Here is a 15,174-nt window from a genome sequence, read left to right on the forward strand (position 1 = left end):
CTCATCAGGCACATCACAATCTCATCTACATAAAAAATCACAATTTATATAAAATTTAAAAAAATCAGTTTTAATCAAATTCTTCCGTTTTCATTAACAGCTTGTATTGTGTTTTGTTTTTTTTAAAGAAAAAATGCGATTTTCATTGAGAATTCCATTAAAAAAAATGTTTAGACATTTTCATTGTTGGGGGGGGTGGTGGGATGGGGGGAGCTTTCATTCTAAATAAAAATTGTGATTTTCATTGTGGGGGGAGGTGAGGAGTGGGGGAGCAGGGGATAGAGGGAGAGGAGGGTGGTAGTGAGGAGAGGGTTTATGGAGGGGGAAGTGAGGGAGTGACTGAGGGTATCCGCACTTGCGGATTTTAAAATATCTGAAAGTCTCCACACTTGCGCAGTGGACTTGGTATCAGCGCTTGTGGGATTTGAAATGACAGCGGAGCTGAGACAGGGGTGAGCTCTGGGGGCAGCAGTGCTGCTCCTCCGGGTCCGTGGGGAGGGAGAGGAGCAGGACCCGGGGCAAGGACTGGGCCGCGGCCTCGGCCTCTCCCTCCCCCGGCTCCAGACCGTCAGCCGTGTCACAGTGACGTCACAATGGGATCCCGAATCTCATTTACATAAAAAATGAAGGCGGATAGGGGTAGGAAGAGGGATGGTAAGGTAATGGAGGAGGGGAGGGGGAAGAGCGGGGCGGAGGGTGAGGGGAGGAAGCAGAGGAGGGTTGGTGGAGGGTGGGGAGAGGGAGGATAATGGAGGAGGGAAATAGGGGACTGAAGAGGGAGAGTGAGATGCGTTCACATTGATCTCATATTTTACAAGTTTTTGCCATTTTAAACTTTAAAAACGTCAACTGCACCTGCGCACTTGGGGGCTGTGGGTGAGTGGTGGAATATTGCATTGGGGGAATGTGACCCAACGGGTCCGCACTTGGTCTAGTTACAATTGAATAAGCAGCTGTGAAAGCAAACTTCCACAAAACATCTTCTGCTATTGTAAAAATATAATTAAGCTTGCACTTTACAGTTTAACGGTGAAGCTCTTCGGTGTATATATAAACGATTGAAGCATGCAACAGGAAGAAACCTAAATCTCTAGTATAGAGTCTGTAAAGAAAGCCATGACCAGAAATGAAAATCAATGATGTTTACATTTAAAACATGAATCCTTGAGGCAGGCAGATTCTTCTTGTAAACTTTTCTCTTGGATTCGCTGGTTAAAGACTGGGCTGCACATACCCAGGAAGCCTCAACTCTTCTATTGTAACATTGCAATTTAAATGCTGCCATCTGTGAGGGGGCTGTGGTAATTCCCTGTGGTACAGTGGCCTTGGCTGAGGAATACAATCTCCTGTCTAATTTATATTTGATCAGGATGTCATGTGGTGGGTACGGTAGCAATAAGGAAACTGCACACACTTAGGGGAAAATGTTTTGTAAATGTTGACATTTTCTCGCAGAAATAGATTCCTTGCCAGCTTCATGTTTCAATTTTCCGTAAGCTTGTCTTTTTGAAAGCAGGGCTAATTGAAGTATCCATTTGCACTGGCACTCTAATGCATTGAACTCAATCTATAAGAAAATATTAAATTTGACCCATTCATGTAGTAGAACTGACAACATAGTTGTACCTGTTTACAAGTAAAAAGAAATGCTCCATTTTTATTACAACATTCTAAGTACGTTTTTGACTTCTGTTTGATCTATCATCCAGGATTATGCAGCAGCACATGACGATTTTCAACTGTCCTTAGAAATGAAGAAATATCAGCCGATTGCAATGCTTTATAAAGGTCTAACTTTCTATCACAGGGGTATGTTGAAGGTGAGTACATTGCACAAAGATATGAATTTTGAAGCAGGTCTGTCTGCTTTAAAATTCTGATAAATCCAGAATGGTGGATCCTGTGGAGGGATGATTTTAGAATTAGCAACTGATAAATTAATCTAAATTAAAATCTCAAATCTATAAACTTGCCAATGGCAATGTTTTCAGGACCTCAAGACTTAAGCAGTAGGAATGGACAAGCTAGTTGCCATGCTTTCCTCTACAAGAACAGATATAGAAAAAAAATGCATTTAGGATCACAGCGCAAGCTAATATTTTACTTGCATTGACACTTAGCACCATGGAGTACATTGTTGCCTTGAGCATTTGAAAAACATATCTTCTGCCTTTTTGGTAAACGGTGTAAATTTAGATTCATGATGATCAGGATAGATCACATGAAAAGTATAGGGAAGTGTTCTGCTACACCGATTTTTGTACGTTTACATGATGAAAGGGAACAGATTTTAATTTAATTTTATCTCTTAGGAAGCAATTGATTCATTCAAAGAAGCCCTTGAACTTAAAACAGATTTTACAGATGCCTACAGAAGTCTAGGGCAAGCATACAGGTTGGTTTACTTTTAATTTCTGCGGGGAGGAACAAATTATATTTCAGTTGATTCTATTTGGTAACAAACAAGAAAAGTGAAGTCACAGCACTGATGATTACAGGGAATTGACCCACATATTTTAATGTAAGAGTAATTTATGTTTGGGAATCCTGCATGTTTATTCTTGCTGCACTGTACAAGGAAAATCTATTTTAGCCTGTAATTTCTAAATCTTCACATGATCATTTTGAATGAAGATCATTGTGTATAAATGGTCACCTATTGCATCTTCTAGCAAATCTGATCAGTTCTGCTGTGATAATGCATTTTTCCATAGAGAGTTGGGTGATTTTGAAGCAGCTATGGAAAGTTTCCAGAAGGCCTTAATGCTAAATCAAAACCACATTCAGTCCCTGCAATTGAGAGGAATGATGCTCTACCATCATGGTACTCTTCAGGAGGCATTGAAAGACTTTAAGGTATTTGAATATATTGACGTTTTTTAATGCATATTTATTTTTTAGATTCATTTTTATTTTCTTCACTTTCTCCCCCTTTTATCTTGAATTACTCCAATGAGATGGGCAGCAGGTATTTGAATTGGTCTTTGCCCTCCATCAATAACCTGCTGGCTATCTTGCAAACTGCCTTGAGAAATGATCTTCCACTCTTTGCCATGTGTCAGAGTAATTTCATAATTCATTATACAGAGGTGGCTTAATCCACCAGAATCAAAAGTTTGGGTTTGAATAAAGTCTTTGTGTACATAATGCACCATCATTTGGATTATTTGACAATTGAATGTATATGAATATTCCTCAGACTCTAATTTGGATAATGTGACATGCTGTCTGCTGTTGAATTGGCAATGACAACAGAAATAGGGAAGGATGGAAAGAATTATTTCTCTGGATGTAAATGTGGAAATATGGAATAGTAATAAGGGCAATGCATTTAATGGAGCATACAAGAATTTAAACTATGTGTTTCACAAATTATGACGGTTGATTGGTTAGAAATGCAGGCCAAGGGCAAGAAGCAAGCTGCATTAAAGTGGGGTAATGGTCAACATTTTATTTCAGTTGGTTGAAAGCTATGTGAAGGGCTTTCAAATGGTTCAGTAGTGAGTCTGCTCTTATGGTATACGTTACTCACATAGGTTTAAATGTAGGAAAGCGGATTTAACAAGTTGACGTGGTTCTTGGTGAGAGGTTCAAGGCCAAGGGTTCCCAACCTGGGGTAAATTTCACCTAACCAGGGGGTAAATTTGTTGATTCTGGATTGGTACATTTTTTCTCATTGACTGACTGGGTTTGGTTCTGGAACACCAGTATCTGTTCATCATTAGTTGTTCATAAATAAGTGAAATAACATTGTTATGTGCCATTAAAGTTGCCTGGGGTAAACGGGACGAAAAGGTTGGGAACCCTTGTTCTCGGCTGCAGGTAAATATCAGTGGACTAGTTGGGAGGGCATAAAAGTGGCAAATGCAATTGAACATGGGGAACTGATACCTAACAGGTTTGATGAGGGTAAACTAGGCAAGAGAATTCATGATGAAGTGTAGGATATAAAACAAACAAGATATTTTTAAGTGCATACCCTTTTTGTCTATACCACTGAAAGAGCAAAACTGAAAAGAAAACGTAACATTGTGCTTGGTTTCTTTTGTTTTAAATAACAGGGGTGCCTGCAGTTGGAGCCATACAATGAAGTTTGCCAGTACATGAGGGGCCTGGGTCATGTTGCTATGGGACAGTTTTATGAAGGAATTAAAGCACAGACTAAAGTGATGTTAAATGACCCACTTCCAGGTCAGAAAGCGAGTTCTGAATATCTGAAAGTGAAATACCTCAGAGGTGAGTTGTACTACATCACATTTGATGCGTGTGAGGAAAACATGTTCATTAAAGTAATAACTAACATTGACATTTAAAGGCTTATTTCAACAAGTCATGAACATATTGAAAGTTATTTCACTGAGCATGCTGTAAATAATATACAGATGTTATATTCTATCATATCCTAGTATTAATTCAGGCAAATGATTTTAAATATAGCTTAAGTATAGACCCATTGCTACATTGAAATTTGGTATGGCATTTGTAATGCTCTTATAAAATACTTCACTATGCAAACCATTTAAACTATTTTAAACTGTACAGAAATAGCAGTAATTGAATCATTAACTAATTATGTTCAATTTAAAAATGCCACAAACCTCATTCTTATCCATACATTCTCCTCATACAGCTAGTTTTATGCAGAAGGATTGCTGTCTTTACCTTCTTTAATATTTGTATGATATTTATATATTTCTAAATATTTCCTTACTTTAATTAGGAATGGAACAATATCAACTGTGACTTGATCATTAAAACTGTGACTAGCTTACGATGGATGTAATTCAATATAATCCAAGAGGCAATTCTGATTTTTTTTCTGCATAGCTATGATTTTTATTATTTATTTCCTCTTTTTTGTTATTAAATGTTTCCACAAGTTTTACTCTGCCTCTTTCTGTTAGCATTGCCAGGATATAGTTTCATTTGTCGCATTTGCTGTCCTGTAGTTTAGCTCCGTGACTCTCACTTGTGGATGAATAATGGTTTGTGCAGTTCCAGCAAGGTTGCAGAATAGTCTTTAGAATTTGGAACCCTGGCAGATTATTTTTCTTCTTGGTTTGCTGAAGTTAATTTTAATATTTCTATTGCAAGATCCAATCAAAACCTAATAGAGCCTGCTGAGAAAATGTGGTTACCTATCAGTCCTCTATTTTTACTACTTGGAACATAAAAGCTGACTGCTCTTCATGCTTCACATTGTTCCTCAAGTCTCAAATCTGCCCCAGAGGCAGGAAAGGTGGCAAACTCTGCCTGTGTAGTTGGTGTATGGGAGTGTGGTGTTAATTGGCTGTCTGGATTTTGCAGCTCAATAATCCTGCTTAAAAAAAAATTACCTGTAGGTAATATGCAACACCCTCATCTTATTCATTGGTAGAATTATAGAATCATAGTTGGACGCCTATCATCTGTATATGTCATAATGTGATGAAACTTCAGCAATTTCTGGTGTCATGTTTATGGCCTCACTTGTGCTCTTCACGTCCATTAATACTTCTTTCTGGGTCATAGAATTGTACAGAACAAAAACGGGACTTTTGGCCCACCATATCCTTGCCGACCTTCTTGCCCATCTGCTCTAATCCCATTTTCCCCACATTAGGACCATATCCTTCCATGCCTTGCCTATTTAAGTGCTTGTGTTGTTTAAATATGGTCATTATATCTGATTCTACCACCTCTTCTGGCAGTGTTCCAGATATTCACTACTCTGTGTGTAGAAAATGTACCCCCCAGCCCTCCTTTAACATTATTTATATTCTTCTTAAACTGTGGCCTCATGTTTTCAATACTATAGGGAAAATATTCTGATTATCTGTAATTTTATATACCTCTTATCAGACCAACCCTTCCTCCTTTCCCCCCCCGGAGAAAATGAACTTAGCCATCCAATTTCTTCCCTTAACTAAAGTCCTCCAATTCAGGCAATACCCTAGTGAATCTCCTCTGCAGTCTTTCCAGTGCAACTACATCCTTCCCAATGGGTGGAGACCAGAACTCCACATGGTACTCCAAGTGCAATCTAACCAGTGTTTTGTAAAGTCACAAATAGGTCAGTAACTTGAAGGTTTTAGCAAACTTTTTTGATATCATTATGTGAAGTCTTGACAATCAGAGTGGCTATGTTATAGTGTCTTAAATAGACTGGAATTTTGTGTGAATTCTAATCATTATTCTGAATTGGTGAGAATGCTTTTGTATGGTTAAATTTGCCTAATCCTTTGCAGAATATTCACGTTACTTACATGCACACCTCGATGTGCCAGTGACTGAGTACAATATAGATGTTGATCTTCCTGGCAATTTCAAGGATCACTGGGCTAAGAACCTTCCTTTCCTTATTGAAGAATACGAAGAACAACCAGGATTACAGCCTCATATAAAGTGAGTTTCATTAAACAGAATTGCAATTTTAGAAAATTGCTGATCTGTTGATTGCCTTGTTTCCTTGGCCAAGCTTTTAACTGGGCGTGCCTAATGTCTAAGGCTGGAGCTGTGAAAGATAACTATTAACTGTGAAAGATAACTATTAAATGAAACTGAAAAACATAGTTAAACTGTCCATAAAATAAATAAGAATATACAAACTAGAGTAGATGCTGGCCACATTAGCCGCATGAATCTGCTCTGTCATTAAGTCAGACCATAACTGATATTGTACATCTATCCCTCCCATTTCACTTGATTCTAAAAGTGTGCACAATTCTATCAATTTGTCTTTTAAATGTATCAATGACTAACTATCTACAGCCTTTGATGGAATTCCATTTACAACCCTTTTGTGACGATATTTCACTTTATCTTAATTCTAATGGGATAATTCTTATGCTGAGATTGTCTCTGGTGAAAAAATATGGTTTCTAATGAACCACCAAAGGTCCTAAAGAAGATCATAATGCTGTTGTTTAACATATGTTGGTGGAGGGGATAAAGAGCATTTAGAGCACACGACTTAAAGGAAATTAAATATAGACTAGACAGATTGATTAAAATCTTGTGAGAAAAACATCATGATACAAAGGTTCAAAGGTCTGTTCATTGTCAAGTGTACCGATTAAGGTACAGTGATATTCGATTTACGATCAAACGTATTAGAAGAACGTCTAGAAATTCCTGTTTTCCTCTTCCCTCCCACCACCAGTGCCACACTCTCCATATTTGGATATGGATTATTAAGGCATCCCAGAATGCCCAATAAATGTATTCAGTGTAGACAGAAGAAGTGAGATGTGGACAAATGGATTCGGAGGGACAGGGACCAATCTCTTTTTTTGGTGGTTTTAATTACGTAAAGGATATACAAGCATTGGGAGCTGACCAAAAGACATTCACTAGGCTGATTCCTGGGATGCTAGGGTTGTTCTGTCATGAGCAGCTATAGAAATTTGATTGATATTCTTTGGAGTTAGGAATAATTACGCTTGATCTTACTGAAGTATTTTAAAGTATTAAAAAACAGTGCTGGAGTAACTCAGTAACCATCTGAGTTGCTCCAGCACATTTGTTAATATCTCTCGAGCATCTCTGAAGTACAAGTTTAGGTGATGTTTAAGAAGAACGCTGGAAGAGAAGAGAGGCAGGACAAGGTCTGGCAGACAATCAGTTGATACAGGGGAGGTGATTATTGATAGGAATATGGTGGACAAAGGCCTGAGATGAAAAGACAGAAGGTTTAAGACAAGGTACACAAAAAAGCTGGAGAAACTCAACGGGTGCAGCAGCATCTATGGAGCGAAGGAAATAGGCAACGTTTCGGACCGAAACCCTTCTTCAGACTCAGTTTAAGACAAGGTTTAAGACAAGGACTGGAGAGTTGCTAATTGTGAACATTGAGGAAGGAATGTAGGGGGAGGTGAGAAATGGATGTAAGTCCAGGTAGGGCACAGGGTAGAGGGGAAGGGGTGGGGGGTGGGGGGGGGAGGAGATAGTTGTGAGGGAAGCAAGGTGGTCTAGGGGAGATATGAAGTTTGAGGCAGATCAGCCGTAATCGCGTTGACTGGGAGGACGTAAAGGTAGAGGGGCAGCTTTCGAAGGGGACGTGCCTCTTCCTGCTTTTATGTTTAAAAAATAATGCACAATGGTAAATCAAAAGAATCCCTGCTCCTAACATTAGCACATTGGAAAAATGTCATTGCACATGTGATTGGCAGTAAAGAGAAGAGTGTTTATTGAGATGGGTCTAACGAAATAGGTTCATATATGCTTCGAATGTCATCTATTTTGAATATTGACATATGCAAGTTCTTATAAGTAATATGCTGATGTTCTTTACAGGGATGTTCTACCTCAGAAATTTGAGAGCTATAGTGAAGATGTGCAAGGGCTAATTTGCACTGCAGACCGTTTGGGTTCACTTATGCAATATGCCACACCAGGCTTTCTTCCAAACAAAAGGATACATAGAGGTGAGCTGGAAAATGCTGATGGATTTGTGAGTTTCTGAATAGTTTTTAAGCTCCTTTCAACCCCTTGAATTTACCCCTCTTATTGATGAAGTGAACAATGTGATTTGATGTGTTAAGTGTAACGTTTTAAGGTTATCACAATGCAGCGTGTTTTGATTTGGAATTTTGCTGAAAAGATTGCTGGTTCAGCCAGTTGCCCTTTTGCTCAATAGTAACTTTTAAACTTTAAACTCGGGTAGCTCTAACAGAAATAGCCGATGCCTCAAGTTTTTTCTGTCACTACAAATCTTTTGCAAGCATTTGGGTAACTATGCAATAATTGAAGTGTATACATGTACGTATCATCACCATTAATCAACTGTGTCCAAAAGTGGCTGGCAACTTCAAGTTTCACAAGAAATATCTATGACTTTTAACAATGGGTTTTCATTTCTTGGCATCACTGTACATTGTACACTATACTATTGGAACTTCTGCAGCTATAAATCCATGTATCTGAGCTGTTCTGTCTGTTATTTTTTATTATTGTCATACGTTTGGGAGAAACTTTTTCTAATCTTTTACCTCGACGGAGATGCGATTTTTTTTTTTCCCCCCATATCGTATCTCCGTCCGCACTGCGCCCTGACATCGAGGAGTTGGCACCTTTGATGGAGACAGACTTTTGACAGCTCCACCGCGGGCGCCTATGGGATTTTAACATTGGATCCTGCGATCCCTTTACCAGGGATCGACCTCGGTTCTCCAACCGTGGGTGATTGCGGACTTACATCACGGAGCCCACGGTCTCTAGTCAGAGACCGACTTTGGGAACTCCAAGCCACGGGAGTTTCAACCGCCCTCACGTGGGAGTTTCGATCGCCCCGACGGGGGAGCTTCGACCGTCGGTTGCGGGAGCTTTGCTCGTCCCGATGGATGGTTCAACTGCCCCGACCACGGGAGAAATAAAGAGGAAGAAGATTGGACTTTTTTGCCTTCCACCACAGTGAGGAATGTGTGGAATCCGCTATGGTGGATGTTTATGTTAACTTTTATGTATTTGTGTGTCTTGTTGCTTTTTTTTCATATGGCTGTATGGTAATTCGTTAATACGTACATGTGACAATAAAAGACCTTTGCAACCTTTGAAATTTCATCTTGCCTTCAACACCTTTTATTGATTTATGATTTTTGTTAATATTTTTGTATATTTAAAGTAAAGCTGTTTTTATTTTCACCATGCCATGGGATTTTAACCCTGCATTGATGTTTCTACAAAGCATCTATTTCCAGGGCCTGACCATGGCTCTGATTTTTACATCTACAAAGTAATTGATAACCCTTTCATGAGGGGCTGCACTATTAGACCGTTCTGTGCAATTTTCCATGTATCTTCTGAACATAAAATCTTTGTAGAAATTGTGCATATTGTTGGTTTCTCACAAGCACTTGAAAAAAGCTAACTGAAGATTTACCATTGATTGCATAAATCCGTGATGGGCTTTGCTCCTAAGTTCAAACTCACATTTTGCTACTTGACTATTCCAAGGCTCTCCTGACCAGACTCCTTACTTCTATCCTCTTCCTACTGAGCTCATCTTAAGCTCTGCTATTCATATCCTCGTGTTCTGTCAAACCCTGGTGGCCAGATGAAGAACATTTCAATTAAGGAAATTCCATCCTTATTTTTAAATATTTTTTTAGTCTTGTCACTCTTTACCTCTAAGCTCCAGGTTTCCAAACCTCTGAGAATTTTGTTCTTGCTCATCCCAGCAGTGTGGATTTGTTTTAAGCTGCTGAGGTCCTACCCTATTCTCCCCTTCCACTACTCACCCAAAGAAAATCCTCTCTGCTCCTCGACTCCAAGAAACTATCCTCTTTGACCAAGGTTGTGGTCATCTCTCGAAGTAAATCCTCGTGTCAAATCCTGATAATGGCCCTATGAAGAGCCTTGAACAAATTAACTACATTAAAGGAACTACATGTACAAGGTTTCTCACTGTTCTCTAGTTTCTAACTCATGCCTTTAGGTAAGGGAAATGCTATGTAAAATTTGCTTGGTTTTCTGAGGTGTTATATTTCATAAAAACGACAGAAGATTCGGCTGGGTTGTGAAGAGCCCACTTAAAGAGTTGCCAGCATTGTTCCTTCACTTGTGCAGTGCAGAAGGATGCAGAATAAAATAATAAAATAATCAATCCCACCAAGAATTACATTTGAATATTTATGACAGAACATTTTTTAATCAATTGTATCTTTTTATTATATGTTTGCAGCTATGGGACTCGCAACATTAGAAATTATGCAGGTTATACAACGAACATGGGCAAATTCAAAAATCCGTGTTGCTGGCAAAACCAGAGTGATGCAATGGAAGGACATGTTTGATATTGGTGTGAAATGGAGGAGGTAATGGTATAATGAGGTTTGGTGGGATCATACTAAAATGGAGATAAAATAAATGTGTGTGCCATAACATAAACAATTGCTGCTCACACAAATCACAACATTGCAGTGGCTAAATAATTATAGTTATGAAGAATGGTAAGAGCCTGAACATGAATTTAAAAGCAGAATTAGTAAGATGGATTGATTGTGCTAAAAACAAGTTCCATTATTGGAATTGTCTATAATTGCACTTTCTGGTTAAAGATGTCTGAAGGGTATAATTTTTAACTCTAGATTATTTTTGAACTCTTTCACGAAGCCACTCCTGCGTTGTCTTGGTTGTGTGCTTAGGGTTGTTGTCCTGTTGGAAGGTGAACCTCCGCCCCTGTCTTAGGTCCAGAACGCTTTGCAGCGGGTTTTCATCAAGGATCTCTGTACTTTGCTCCGTTCATCTTTCCCTCAATCCTGACTAGTCTTCCACTTCCTGCCGCTGAAAAACATCCCCACAGCATTATGCTGCCACCACTATGCTTCACCGTAGGTATGGTATTGGCCAGATGATGAGTGGTGCCTGGTTTCCTCCAGATGTGACTCTTGGCATTCAGGCCAAAGAGTTCAATCTTGGTTTCATCAGACCAGAGAATCTTCTTTCTCATAGTCTGAGAGTCTTTTAGGTGCCTTTTGGCAAACTAGCAGGCTGTCATGTGCCTTTTACTGAGGCGTGGCTTCCGTCTGGCCACTCTACATAAAGGCCTGATTGGTGGAGTGCTGCAGATATAGTTATCCTTCTGGAAGATTCTCCCATCTCCACAGAGGAACTCTGGAGCTCTATCAGAGTGACCATCGGGTTATTGGTCACCTCCCTGACCGAGGCCCTTCTCCCCCGATTGCGCAGTTTGGACGGGCGGACAGCTCTTGTGAAAAATCCTGGTGTTTCCAAAGTTCTTCCATTTAAGAATGAAGGAGGCCGGTGTGCTGTTTGGGACCTGCAATGCTGCAGAAATTGTTTTATACTCTTCCCCAGATCTGTGTCTCAACACAATCCTGTCTCGGAGGTCTACGGACAATTTTGCTCAATTTTTGAGTGTCAAAGCAGAGGGTCTGAATACTTACTTATGTAAATGTGATATTTCAGTTATTTCTTTTTAATTATTTTGCAAAGATTTGTAAACACCTGTTTTCGCTTTTGTTATGGAGTATTGTGTGTAGATTGATGATAAAAAAAAGAATTTAATCAACTTTAGAATAAGGCTGTAACGTAACAAAATGTGGAAAAAGTGACCGGTTCTGAATACTTTCTGAATGCACTGTAAGGATTGATGGTATGACCAACATGGAACAAGATCCTCCAAAATCAATTATCTAGCCATGAACAAAACATGAAACCAACAAGATCAGAGAGCTGAATTATGGTTCAGAGCAGGCACGGAAATCGCTATCAAAATATGGGTGGGGACACAATTTATTGGCGGCCGCGCGCGCATGCGGACACTCACACTCACGCGAGGCTTCAGCCGTGGGCCCTGTGAACGGTAATTTCAGCTTAATGCAGCGCTAAATCCAGCTTAACTCTGCCTGTCTCGCCGGGTTAACCTGCAGCCCTGCTTGGACTGATGGGACACCAGTCCGGAGCCGTGGAGCTAGCGCTGCTTCTCCACGCTGGCTTTAAGCCTGGGCCATATTTCCTGTAAGTCCGGAGAGGGCTGTAGGTTAACCTGGCGGGACAGGCAGAGTTGAGCTAGATTTAGCGCTGCTTCTCTGTGCTGGCTGTGGGCCTCCCGCCTGACTCCCGACGTCTCTGGCCACCCCGGGCGTGGGGAGGAGGGGGTGGACACTCGGTTGGGGATGGGGACAGTGGCGGTTCGGCAGCGATTGCGGCGCTGGAGAGCCGGGATCGATCCTGGCTGCGGATGAGGCGCAGGTCTATGTCCAAGGTTGCCGAGAGTATTGTTCGCTTGTGACCCTTTGACTTGGGCACGTCTCCCTCCAATCACTGCGCTCTATCCTCAGTCCCACCCCCCTACTTCCGCTTCTGACCGACTCCTCCCTCCTCCAATCATCGCACTGAATCATCATGTCCCGCCCCTACTGCCTGCTGACTGTCGTAACTCTCGTCCAATCGGCGCCCTCGATCAGTAGTCCCACCCCCACTATCTCGCGGAAAGGGGAGATTTCACCGGGTTTTAAAACCCGGATTACAAAAAATGAGGGTGCTCGTCCCCCTCCTCTCAAAACGGGGGGGGGGGAAACATGTCCCCCCTGGGCCCCACCCCCCGGATTTCCGCCCCTGGTTCAGAGGCTGTGTGGAAGAAAAGTGTTTCAATTCATCGTGCACTGGTGTTAACACTGGGGAAGGGGGGAGCTGTTCCCTTGACCTGCACATCACCTGAATCAAACTAGGGCCAGTGAATCAATCATTGGGTTTAGATGAGACTGTACGCTAAATAGTAGAGAAACGTGAGAAGGATTCTATATGAGGGGAATTTTAGAAGGTTAAAAAGGAAGGTTAGGCAGTTGTGTGCTTACAGAAATGAGTAATGATAACCCGAGTTTCTAAGGAGGGATAAAGAATGTAAACAAGAGATTACAGTCATTACTAGAAAAAATAGTACAAAGAGCATTGTAGTCTCTTTCGCTAAATGCATGCAGCATTCATAATAGGGTAAAGGAACTCGTTGTTAAGAGTGTTTTCTTGTCATATGTCCCAGATAGAACAATGAAATTCTTTCTTGCTGCAGCACAACAGAATATGTAAACATAGTATGATATGATAAACGAGAGAGAGAAAATAAAAGTTCCGTGTGTATATATATACATACTCAGAGTAAAAAAAAGATATATATATATATGTATATATATATATATAAACAAAAAAAAACAAATAGTGCAATAATAATAATAATAATTATAATCTATTGTTGTTCAGAGCTTATATGAGGTTGTGGTGTTTAATAGCCTGATGGCTGTAGGGAAGAAGCTGTTCCTGAACCTGGACGTTACAGTTTTTGGGCTCCTGTACCTTCTTCCCGATGGCAGTGGTGAAATGAGTGTGAGGCCAGGATGGTGTGAGTCTCTGATGATGTTGGCTGCCTTTTTGAGACAATGTCTTCGATAAATCCCTTCGATGGTGGGGAGGTCAGAGCCGGTGATGGACTGGGACTGGGCAATGTTCACAACTTTTTGCGGTCTTTTCCGCTCCTGGACTTTCAAGTTGCCGAACCGGGCAATGATGCAACCTCTCAATATGCTCTCTACTGTGCACCTGTGGAAGTTCAAGAAAATCCTCTTTCACATACCGAATCTCCGTGATCTTCTCAGGAAGTAGAGGCGCTGATGCGCTTTCCTTATAATTGCATCAGTGTGCTGGGTCCAGGAAAGATCTTTGGAAATGTGTACACCCAGGAATTTGAAGTTTTTGACTCTCTCCACCATTGTCCCATTGATATTAACAGGATTGTGGGTCCTCGTCTTTCCTCTTCCAAAGTCCACAATCAGCTCTTTGGTTTTACAGATAATGAGAGCCAGGTTGTTGTGCTGGCATCATTTGATCAATCGGTCGATCTCACTTCTATACTCTGACATCACCATCTGTAATTCGTCCCACAACGGTGGTGTCGTCGGCAAACCTGAGTTCGCACTCTGTCCGGCTAAACAGTCATGAGTATAGAGTGCACAGTAAAACTCATTTAATTGGGAATCCTTCGAAGTTTGTAAAATCTAGTAATCATGCACCAGATGATTGGATGTTCCTCCTATTAATACCCAATAAAATATTGCATTTGCTATCTAGTGACATTTACAGTTAATGAATGTGGATTGTGGATCATGAATGATTTTATAACCATCCTGGAACAAAAACCTCAAAACAAAATATGGAATCAACAAGATCATAATTGAATGTGTGGTTCAGAGATTGGTGTAGATTTTTTATTTTTTACACGTTATGTGATAGTATAATAAATTGTCCAATGAACCTCGTAAGTTTAAAGGGAGTGGGAACTACTCTGGATCCCAGCTCCAACTGTAAACCTACTGACATTCTTCGTCCATACTCTGGCTGCAAACCCTGCTTGTACTCTCGACGTCCGGCTAACATTTGGGATCTGTGAAGAACTGTATGCCAAATTATCTGGAGTTTTATTGTAAATGGTTACGATCTGATGGTCATTATAGAGACATTGTTTGACAAATGTTTGACAAATGATTGTGTCAGGAATTAAATTATCCAGGATACTTGCCTTTCAGAACGGAAAGGCAAAAGGGGAAAGTGAGAAGGGATAGGAGAAAGGCCTTGGAGTGTTTCGTAACGCTCCAAGTTAATGTGCAGGTGAAGCAAACGGTTCACATCACAAATGAAATGTTGGCCTTTATTGCAAGAGAATTTCAATAGGAGAGTCTTCCT

General features: G+C 40.5%; 1 protein-coding gene across 2 annotated transcripts in view; it reads left to right on the top strand.

Moving 5' to 3' along the window:
• The window catches only part of ttc13 (tetratricopeptide repeat domain 13), a 54,380-nt gene that overhangs the window by 21,344 nt on the left and 17,862 nt on the right, over positions 1 to 15,174 (top strand). For both annotated transcript variants that reach the window (XM_033025898.1, XM_033025897.1), the window contains exons 8-14: positions 1,710 to 1,820; positions 2,313 to 2,395; positions 2,715 to 2,856; positions 4,062 to 4,236; positions 6,228 to 6,384; positions 8,275 to 8,405; positions 10,661 to 10,793. In XM_033025898.1, the coding sequence (XP_032881789.1) occupies positions 1,710 to 1,820; positions 2,313 to 2,395; positions 2,715 to 2,856; positions 4,062 to 4,236; positions 6,228 to 6,384; positions 8,275 to 8,405; positions 10,661 to 10,793 (932 nt within the window). The remainder of the gene's footprint in view (positions 1 to 1,709; positions 1,821 to 2,312; positions 2,396 to 2,714; positions 2,857 to 4,061; positions 4,237 to 6,227; positions 6,385 to 8,274; positions 8,406 to 10,660; positions 10,794 to 15,174) is intronic.

This window comes from Amblyraja radiata, chromosome 8 (genome assembly GCF_010909765.2).
Source record: "Amblyraja radiata isolate CabotCenter1 chromosome 8, sAmbRad1.1.pri, whole genome shotgun sequence".
Classification (NCBI taxonomy): Eukaryota; Metazoa; Chordata; class Chondrichthyes; order Rajiformes; family Rajidae; genus Amblyraja; species Amblyraja radiata.